The sequence below is a fragment of the Hibiscus syriacus genome, unplaced genomic scaffold (genome assembly GCF_006381635.1).
Source record: "Hibiscus syriacus cultivar Baekdansim isolate YM2019G1 unplaced genomic scaffold, ASM638163v2 tig00110422_pilon, whole genome shotgun sequence".
Taxonomy (NCBI): Eukaryota; Viridiplantae; Streptophyta; class Magnoliopsida; order Malvales; family Malvaceae; genus Hibiscus; species Hibiscus syriacus.
The window spans coordinates 1,073,632-1,084,922 of NW_024062732.1; the positions used below are offsets into that span (position 1 = coordinate 1,073,632).

Sequence of the window (11,291 nt, forward strand, 5' to 3'; positions counted from 1 at the left end):
AAGTTAATCCTACGTTTATACTTTGAGGGTTAATTTTTTTATATCAAATCTGATAGGGATTATTGTTAAAAAAAATATTTAATGGGAGCTTTTAATATAATAACACATGTTCGATGATTGTAGCTCCAATTCAATAGTATTACGCTATCACTTATCCAATTTCTTTTTTAATACAAATATTTATTTCTTGCAACTGATAAATTGTCTTTTGTTCCACAACTCGTACATACTTCCCACATAAATGTCTAATAGACAACATCAAATCAAATACATACAATCTTGGCCATCATTGTCAAAACATTTTTTAAGTATTATGCAAATCATTACTTAACACAAACATCCTCAAGGAGATAAACAGTTAAATTTTTCTATTCATCGACACTGTCATACCCGAAAACGGAAGCAACAGGTACTTTTGGTTTCTTCGCTGTACTGCTCGATGCATTCTGCAAAACGAGGGGGCAAAAGAAGTTAAACGAGGTGGTCACAATCATATTCATAAGCAAGCTCGAGTTAAACTTTAAAATTGACAGCAGATTAAGGATTCAATGCCGTATATATATGCACTACGAATGGCAAACACAGCCGGAGTTGACAGGTGAAATGTTGGTGCTAGAGGTAGAAAGTAACGCCAATTTCCATCTTATCAATGTTACCAAGGACAATGCATTCTCGCACAAGTTCAAAGAAGCAGTGGAAATGGGAATAGATTCTAAAGCTATGGACAGAAGCAATTAACGACAAAACTCTTGGGCAACACGATCAGAGAGACAAAAAGGTTTGGAGAAAGCAATTCAACTAGTCATTAAAGTAGGCCAGAAAATTCTATTTCAGATAGCCAGATTCTTTTCCTACAAATCACATGGATATTCTGAATTTATATTAAGTCAGAATTGTCTTGAGAATTCAACAATAAAACATGGCACCCTAGAAAATATATGTTCTTATATGCATACTCATGGACGTATAATAATCAAATAAGCAGGTTATCGGTAACCTTTACCTCAGTACCTCCCGTGCACACATAAAGTGCAACCCTATAATCACATACCTTAGAACTGCTGCTTTTAGAAGAAAAACCAAACTTCAACGTCTTTCTCTGATCCTGATCAGCAAGTGCAGTAGCAGTGGCAGGAGCAGGTGCAGAGGCAGGCCCAGATTCCTCCTGTAACTCCTGGTGCTGCAGCTGTTTACGAGCTCCAGCACTATACCACATTAATGAATACAAAATAAAATGACATAAAATGGTTAGCAAAAGTATTTCAAAAATTATTTCAAAAACCATGGAGATACAAAAGCTCAATTAATTAGATACATTTGAGCAAACTTCGCCATCTCTCTTTCCTGACGTTGCTGCTCCCGCTTTTGTCTATCATCACGACTGCTACTTCCGTGCATTTCTCGCATTTCTTTAAAGCGCTGCAAGCAATAACAAATGGTGTTGCATATTAGACAACATTGAAAACAACCTAAAGACCGAAAGAAGAGGTTGGAAAAGGGGCAGTGAAGGTGTGTATATGAATGGATTTGATGAAGAGGATTGGGCCATTTACCTTTCTGTGGTTGTGATCATATGAACTCAGATGGCCCTCAAATTCCATAGCCAATTTGTATTGCTTGTTGCAAAGCTCACAATAGAACACCTTGCATATTTCTTTTACCTCCGTTTGAATTTTCTGCTCACGTTCTGCTAACACCTGGATTTTCATAATGTGCACGAAGCAGGCAGTAGAAGCCACCAGGTAATAAAAACTGCATGTAATTGACAAGAGCTTCCGAGGTTGATGTTCCCCTATGATATACCATTCCGATCAAAAGACACACATATATGCTATATGCTGCCTTCTGCTAATGGAGTTTTTTTTTTCACAAAATGTAAAGCATCAACCTCATTATAATCCACCAACTGAAACTTAAAGCGATCCATCTACAAGTTAAAAGTCATACCTCTCTCTTCTTCGCATGTTCAACGGTCTCCTCAACCTCAATATCAAGTTTCTTACGTTGGATATTTTCTTCAGCGGTGAAGAAATCATCTTCTTCTTGTTTTCCAATTCCTAATTTTGGATCTCTTATCCCAGATCTTATAGGCTCAGTTATTCCTGTGAACAAGAAAATAGTTGTTTAATGGTAAACAAATAACTTTGAGCATGTAATGAACAGCAAGTCAGGATTTCAAGTAACCAAAAATGAAAAAGCAAAACAAATGTGTCAATAAAATCATGTCACAACCTAACAAGAACTATTGGAGAACATCATGCCCAGTAATTGAAAAATAAATCAGAGCAGCATTAAAGAATCACTCAATAGAGTAATTCATAGGTACAATTACAGTAAGTTCTTGCTAAATTTCAGTTTCACGTTCTTTATTCCGGAATATATTAGCCAGATAAAAAATGACCCATAATGCAGAACGAAAATGCAGCAACATACCCTGTTCATCCTTCCCAAGACCTTTTCCTTTCCAACCCATTTTTTGAAGAAGTCTAAACCCAACATTTGAAGAATTCAACCTTGTATCCAAGGTTGCTTGTTGCACGTTATCCAGATCAACATTCTCTGTTGGCTTGTGATTAATTGGCAAACGAAAATCTTCAGCCAAATCCTCAACAAGTGACTCTTCATATGCCTATGCCAGAAAGTACAGATGATAGAGCTCAATACATCAACAATCATAAAGCTTGACTACAAAGTGAGCAGATATGTGAAAAAAAAGTGATTGTATCTTTACAAGTAACGAACTATTGTAAGAATACTCTGAAATGTTTTCTCATGGAAAGGGGTTAGACAAGTCAATTGATTTCTCAATAATAACCACTCTTAAACCAGCAAAAGTAGAACAGTGATTGAAGAGATTCATCCCAAGTATAAATGAATTGAAACAGATGACCAGTCATGGATTAATAAAAAAGGCTGCCTACTTGCTCATCCTGATTTTGTCGTTTATTTCCAACGTTTGCCTCCTGAGAATTGTTGAATCGTCGGTAGTCCATTTTGCACCACCTAGACCATGAGAGATTAATAAAAAAAGGTTAGTAGGTTAATCAATCATGTCATTAGTATAAGAAATACGAGAGGGAATAATGACAATATATTCAAGTTCCGGCTAAACAAAAAGAGAGCAGAAAAACAGGTTTGAGGGTGCCAATAAGCATTCGGAGGCGATTAATTGAGCAAGTCGAATACCCATTCTGGGATTAGGGTTTCTATTCAAATAGATTCGATTTCCAAGCTGACAGAACCATCACAAAGCAAGAATCATCATCAAACAGGAAAAAAAAAGCTTTAAGAACCAAAAGCAACCAAAAGACCATGAGAAAGAAGATTGAACCAGATCCCACAGCCTCCACGGCTCCCACAAATATATGTGTATAGCAAGAGCATAACGTAGCTTAGTGAATAGGAAAACGAAAATATATAACGAAGGAGGAGAAAGAATTGCTTCGATACTAGTAAAATCAGCACAAATTCAAATGACAGAAAAACGGGTAAACAAAAACAATAATTACACGAGAAAAGGAAAAGGTAATACCGGGACAGATAAAGAGAGGGCAACAGGCGCTGGTGAGATAAGATCTTTTTCTTCTTCTTCAGCTATGCGCCTTCAGCTTGATATTCACCTCGGCACGATATTGACGAATATGTAAAGCTAGTACTCGATTTGATTTCTTAGTCGATGGCAAAAATGGGCTTGAACAGCATTAGCCTATGTTTTTTGGCCCATTACTGTGGGCCTCAAAATTATTTAGGAAAAAAGATGTCAAAAAATTATTTTGAAATGAACAACATTTTTTACAGTGCAGTATGGGATATTATTTTTCTATTTCAGACCTAATATTTTAATATTTATTTTTTAGGTAACGAGTTTCTTTAAAACAAATATTTTTCAATTTTTAATATGAATTTATTTAAAAAAAAATTGGTTTCTTTTGGTGTAATATACATTATCTAGGTAAACATATCAAATTTTGGTATTGGGTAAACTACATGTTTAATATATAAACTATCATTTTTGTTTTCTTTTGGTACTTAAATTTTAATTTGTTTCAAAATTATACCTAAAGTTTACTCTTTTTTATTTCATTTTGATACTTCGTTGTTAAAAGTTTAGCGGAACAAGCAAGACATTTTTACGGGTAAATTACATCATTTATCACTCAACTATCTTCTCACTCCTATTTTGGTCAATGGAGTTTAATTTTTAAATTTTGAGACATTATATTTTTATTATTAATTTATTAATACATAATTAAAATAAAAAAATAAATTTAATAACTTTACAATTATTCCTAATTTAATCACTCTAACTTTTAAATTTAATTTTAACAGTGAGGTACCAAAATAAAATAAAAATTTAGGTACCTTAAGAAAACAAAAATGATAGTTATGTAGTTTACCCAATACCAAAATTATATGTTTACATGGGTATTGTACTCAATACCCATTTTTTAAAACAAAACTAGATTCATATTAAAAATTTGAAAAAAAATTATTTTTTTTAATAAAACTCGTTATCTCACAAGAAGTATTAAAATATTAGGTCCGAAATAAAAAAAAATATCCAATTGCACTGTAGAAAATATCGTAGGTATCAAAATAATTTTTGAGATGACTTATTGAGTTAAATAATTATTTCAGGTGTCCTATTGGGCCATAAACCCTTTAGCCTATGCCTTTGGGCTCCGCTCTACTGGAAAATGATACAAACCAACCTCTGCTGTCTTAGGCCCAAACATATGGTTATGAAATTAAGCTCAAACAGTAACCTTCCCTAGCTATAGATTATTCTATCAATTTTGATCTAAATTCAAAATCTAACCCCCATCAACTTAAATCAAATTTTCTCTAAATTTAGTGTTAAAAGTTAAAAAATTTAAAGCTTATTTTAAAAACAAAACAACTTAATTGAAAAATAAGTTTACAAATTATACCTCTTGTTTGATTTAGGTCTGTAATATTTATTTTGTTATTATTTAAGATGACTATACTTTTATTTTATTATCATTTTAAGAACTCAATGACAGTTAAAATTTTATCAATCAACGATTGTTTAACACATTGTATTAATATTTAATTAACATTGATTTTTTGAAAATAAAATGCTAAATTTTAAGATTTAAAAATAATAAATTTATAATTTTCTTAAAGAAATTCAAATCCCCTTGAATGACACTACATACAACAAAACAGAGCTTTAGCAGCGTTTTTTTAGTCCTATAGCGGCGTTTTTAAGCGCTGCTAAAAGCACTTGCGGCGATTGAAAAAACGTCGCAAGAAGCGCCGGCCATTCCAGCGCCGCTAAAGATAGCAGCGTTTGTGACCAAAAAACGCCGCAATAGGTCAAGATCTATCGCGGCATTTTTGGAACAAATGCCGCAAAAGGTCGATATCTATAGCGGCATTTTCAAAACAAACGCCGCAAAAGGTCGAGATCTATAGTGGCTTTTTTGGAGACAAACGCCACAAAAAGTCAGATCTATAGCTGCGTTTTTTGAACAAACGCCGTAAAAAGTCAGATCTATAGCTACGTTTTTTATACAAACGCCGCGAATTAAAACTACTTTTTAAATGTGTTTTCTACTTTTTTGTTACCCAAATTTAAAATTTTAACATATAGCATTATCAAATAAACTTGACATCCATAACATCAAACTTAAACTTGAAATTCATAATAATAAATCAAAGTTTACATTAATGTAGTTCAACATTGTTAACTATAATAAACAATAATATGAGCCATAACCACCAAAAAGTATAACAATACTCAAATCTGAAAACCCTTCACAAAATAGCTGCCAATAGAAGATTATGCAAATAAAAGCTTTTTTATATCAATCCATCTTCCAACACCATAATGAGCAATTCCTTCAATCAACTTAATCACCTCAGCAAGGGTCCACATCCTTTGATGTTTCCTCCTCTCACAAGATGTTCTGGATGTTTTGGTTCTTTTACACTCTTCTTCTTCAGATTCAGATGTTGAAAGCTCACAATCAGATTCAAACTCCTGGCAAGAAAATGCGAAAAATTATCTTAAACTTTTATCAAGCATAACAAAGTTGTAAGGTTCACTAATTCATAGGCCATAACATGCAAAAACGAAAATCAAGGAACAAGAATGCTATCACCTCATGCAAGTTTGATCAAAAGTATCACATCTTTCATGGTCACTTGGATTCTGAATTCTCGCTCGAAGTTTTTATAGAAGCAAACATAATATCATAATATAATCCATACAAAAGTTCCATAGAGTGTACGACTGTTGAAGTGTTGATATTTGTGTCACTCAAGACTTCTTATTTCTATTGAAGTTCTAATATAGGGATATGGAAATTTGTCCACCAAAGAAACTTCAAATATGTAGAAAAACTCACACTTGAGTCCGTATATCGTGGGCTAATATGATATAATAATTAATTTCTATACTAAAATATAACAAAGTAAGTAAATAACCCTACCAACATGTAAACAAATATGTGTTGCCATCAGACAGAGAGGATTGTGAAAAATCATTTCCTTACCCCCTAATATTTTTATATGCATTGTGTGAAACATCACCAATCTGCAAGAAGAATTTATCAATATTTTTTCCTCATTATGCATGAGTTTTTCTGGATTTCATGGCAACCATACAGCAATCACGGCCAAAATGATGACTAAAACATAAACAAGCTACTGAAGAGAGAGGGAAAAGCGAAAAACATGGTTAGAATGTATGCATGAACTATATCAGATTTCGGTATTACAACGCTACCACGAACTTCCTGCAATTGTCATTTGCAACCTCATCACTCAACTAGTCCAGTTCTAGATACAAAAAAGTAAAGTACACAAGTTTTTGAAGCAGAAAATACCTTGCTGAAGTATTGCTTAAGCAATTACTCCTTCACCATGCCACACATGCCATAGAAATAAAGCAAATTAATCACTAGCTCCAGAAACAATTTTCATAAGATATGTGTCAACATGTTCTGGAGGGTGACTAGCGCCAGAAAATTAATCACAAGAAACAACAAAAGTATATGGGGTTATCTAGGTAAAGTGATAAAGTAGAAAACCAAAACACAAAAGAAGTAACACAAGTCAATGACTAAAGTTCAACAATCTAATTCTCAAGAGAAAAGAAACAAGAATTTGCAGAACACAAGCATGAGTTTAGCTATCCAGTTTGTGCCTTTGATATAAGCAAACATTTCGTGCCAAGCAACCATGTTTCCGTAAGAACCATATCAATGTTAGCCTTTACATAAGTGAGACAATATCCGATGTTTCAACAAATATATATATCAATCACCATGTAACTGAAGACATATGTCAGGGGAAAAAATCCTTCTCAAACCACAACATGATGAAAGAAATCCAATCATTTTATCCAGTAGATTAGAAAGAAAACTAAAAATGATTTCCATCCGACTAATTTTCTACTCCTCTTTCTTCAGTATTTTGCATCGAAATTTTGTTTGTAACCACAACATATATTTTATATGTAAAATAATTCAGTGATGTCTCAAAGGATCCGATGAATTCGGTATCTATTCAATTTTAATAAGTTTGGTATCTGCTCATGTCACAAATAATTCAGTGACGAAAGAACTTTGAGCTAATAACCAGGTAGCCCAATGTTATCAATGAGTTTGGTATCTGTTCAAGTTTAATAAGTATGTTTGAACACTGAACCAAAAAGGACAATAAAAATAATAGAAGAAAAAGAAGTTAAAGCAACTTTCATGTTAAAACTCATCAGGAAATGCCATACACTACAGTTCTCGATCTGTTTGCCCAAGTATTTAGAACTTAATGACAATGTCAAATTTAGTCTTAGTTAAAAGGTCTCCAAAGGTAAAAAGAAATATTAATTTTTCAGCGAATAAAGAGAATATAAATGAAAAACTGGGAAACAAAAGGAGTACATAATGAACAACATAAAAAGGAAGATGAAACTTTATGCACAAGTTTGTTCGCAGAAGAGGAAAGAAGAATGAGTTTGTTTGAATTAATGTGTTGTAAAACCAGAACAAGAAATGAATAATTCTCATTCTGTGAAACCAAAGCTTCAACGGTGGGGTAGTTATTCACAAATAGATGAGATAACAAATGAGATAAAGGAAATGAAAGATGAATTAAAAGCTACTAAATAATGGGAGGAGCAGAAAGGTAGTCTGAAAAAAATAAGGGATATATAGAGTATTTTGCAGATTCTAAGAGGCAAAAATAGAGATCAATCAAGTTCAAAGAGCAATCAAAAGACTCTAAATTAGGTGAGAGTATCTAATCCAACAATATCAGAGAGTAAGAAACTAGTAATGGGTATTATGATGGATAAAAAAGGTAGGTGTTCTTATCAAAGATGGACAACAGCATGGGTGGCACTAGCCATTGTGCTAATGCTCTAGAACAAAATAATAAGGAGAAGAATTTCCAAAATTTCCCTTTTGGAAATTCTAGAACTGTGATGCCAAGACGAAAGGTGAAATTACAAATCTTTGGTGGAAGTAATCCCACGAGATAGATTAAAAAATACCAAAAGTACTTCAATCTATTCAGTATTCCAAAAGAACACAGATTAGAGATGAATTCAATGTATATAGCAAAAAGCAAGCATATTATGATCATTTTCGAATTCAGTAAAAAGCAAGCATTTAATTTGAGTTAGCTTTCACAATTATCGTTTTCTAGAAGTTAATTCCTTCGATTTTTTCCATGGCGAATATTATGGGAGTATAGGGAAATCAAAATTTATAATAACCAACAGAAACTTCTATAAGAGAAACAACAATCGAAGATAAAAGAACAATCTGAAAGTTATTCTTTAAAGGAAAAATAACTAACCATATTGGGTTTTATGCAAACAATGAACGATAACACTGTATGAACCTAATTGCGTTCCCTTTTATTTCATAAACCCTAAAAGCTTAACAATGGCTAACTCTGGGTAATCACTCTCCTGAAAGCAATAGAAAAAAGAGATTAACATTACATACAAATGTACTTGAAAGCATGAAACACGAAGAACCCAGATAAGATATGAACATTTTAAGATAAAACCAAAATGAAAATCAAGTAATCGAGATGTGGCTGGTGATTTTGGACCAAAAAAGCTTCAAAATTACAATCAAATCTAAACATATGAAGTCAACAAAGGATAAAAAAATTGGGAAGAAATGATGGAACTTTACAGTGAGGGAAATAATAGGAAGAGATGGCGATGAAGAAATAGATTTGAGAGAAGATATATTTCGAATTTTGAAGAGAGATAATGAAAGAAAATGAGGAAGAATATATATAAAAAAAAGTACATAGAGAGAGAGTGGCGTGCCTGAGAGGAGGCTGAAGTGTTTTTTTGAATTTTTAAAAACTTAGTATCACACTACTTTAGCGGCATTTTTATACAAACGCCGCTAAATACTTGTTCTTTAGCGGCGTTTTAAGAACAAACGCCGCTAAATACTCCTGCTTTAGCAGCGTTTTAAGAACAAACACCGTTAAATACTCGTGCTTTAGCGGCGTGTTAAACACAAACACCGCTAAAGACTCTTACTTTAGTGGCGTTTTAAGCACAAACGTTGCTAAATACTCATACTTTTGTGGCGTTTTTATATAATCACCACGATAGAGTAATACTTTAGTGGCGTTTGTGCTTAAAACGCCACTAAAGTTTGAGTCTTTAGCGGCGTTTATAGAAAAACACTACTAAATCAAGAGTATTTAGCGGTGTTTTAAGCAAAAACGCCGCTAAAGTACTACTCAATAGCGGCGTTTGTTTAAAAAACGCCGCTAAAGTATCATTTTGTGGCGTTTGAATTGTAAAAGCCGCTATATGTTTAAATTTTGTGACGTTTACTCTCCAAACGCCGCTATATAACAATTTTACTGTAGTATATCAAGAGACGAGCGGAGATTCGAGGGCTCAGTTTTGCTTTGGGCGGCGGTACAGCCTCACCGACGATGGTGAACATGCAATTGTTAGGTAAAAAAAATGATCTCATGCGACGTGGTTAGCAACTAATTGCTAAAATTATTCTATTTCGCGTAGTGATTTGAGACTGTAAGGGATGCGATCGACCAGTGAGAGTCTGATGCCAAAAAAATTAGTCAATGATGGTTGATTCGATAGCGACATATTGAATTTAAAGATTTCTTTTAAAAAAACTGAAAACTATAATATTCTAATAATTAAAACACATAAACCCATGATAAGTAAAAAATAATTTTAAAACTCAAATTTATTTAATAGAATTTCAACTGATTTGAAGCCAACTTGACCAATCAAATTTGCAAAGTGTAATTTTATAAACCCACCAATAAGTTGAGATGCTTTTGTGGTATCAATTATTAATACACTAGTTACCCACAACCAAACAAAACCAGTGGGTAAGCTAAGGTGAATTCTTCTACGGGTATCAGTATGCCAAGTTGCCAATCATTTTAATTCTCAGCAATGGAAAATGGTCATGCTATGGAACAAATACAGGCAAAGACCAAAGAAATGGGGTTCTTCTCTCCCAACCATTGCTTTTTTCGAGTCAAACAGAGCAAGCAACGGACCACAACACATGGGATGTATTTTGAAGTCTTTAACTCCACATTCCCATGCATCTGACCCTACACGTGTCCTCGTCCCGCCCCTAGGGTACCCCCAAATCCCTATAAAAGGACACCCTCGTACCTAAAACTAAACAGACTACTGCACTGCAAAACTCATCCCTCTAAAACGCAGTGTATAGAGATTGTTTAAACACATAGCTACTATGGGTGGGAACAAGCACAAGAAGAGCTTCTCCTCCTTGTTCAGTTTCTTCAAAGCAAAGAAGGGTCGTAGAGAGCAAGAGTATTATTATGGAGGCGAAGATGTTTGGGGCACCAAGAAAGTGTATCCCAGCGACGAAGACAACACTCTCCGGGTGGTTGCCGAGCCCGGCATCGACAAGAAAGCTTCGGTTTTCATCGCTAATTTCCATGCAACTCGTGTCTCCGAGGCCATTCATCATCAACAAGCAGGCTGAAAAAAAAACGCCATGCCCCTCACTGCCGCTCATCTCCAACACTTTTTTCTCCTCTAGCTATCATCTTTCTTTCTTTATTTCTTGTCTTGTGAGACAGCCAACTGTTATATCAGTTGTTAATAGTTTGTGAATGAGAAATAAAACATTATGTGGATTCTTATACCAGAAACTGCTCTTCTTCTGAATGGTTGTTTTCTTCTTTGACGCCAAATGCAGACTATCCGGTATTCAGCAAGTATTCTCTGCTTTATTTCACTTGTTTACTCAAATATTAATTTATTCTACACA

At 33.8% G+C, this 11,291-nt stretch overlaps 1 protein-coding gene across 2 annotated transcripts; it reads right to left on the minus strand.

Moving 5' to 3' along the window:
* Window positions 1-367: 367 nt before the first annotated feature.
* LOC120124620 (G patch domain-containing protein 8-like) lies at window positions 368-3,625 on the minus strand. 2 transcript variants are annotated; one of them, XM_039143244.1, is made up of 8 exons: window positions 3,533-3,625; window positions 2,922-3,003; window positions 2,434-2,629; window positions 1,948-2,102; window positions 1,554-1,697; window positions 1,316-1,419; window positions 1,052-1,205; window positions 368-446 (listed from the first exon to the last, which is right to left on the minus strand). In XM_039143244.1, the coding sequence occupies exons 2-8, from the start codon at window positions 2,991-2,993 to the stop codon at window positions 369-371; spliced, it is 903 nt and encodes a 300-aa protein (XP_038999175.1). In that variant the 5' UTR covers window positions 2,994-3,003; window positions 3,533-3,625; the 3' UTR covers window position 368. The 2 variants fall into 2 exon arrangements, with proteins under 2 accessions (XP_038999175.1, XP_038999174.1); XM_039143243.1 differs by having other exon boundaries at window positions 2,922-3,008; window positions 3,533-3,573.
* Between the last annotated feature and the right edge of the window lie 7,666 nt (window positions 3,626-11,291).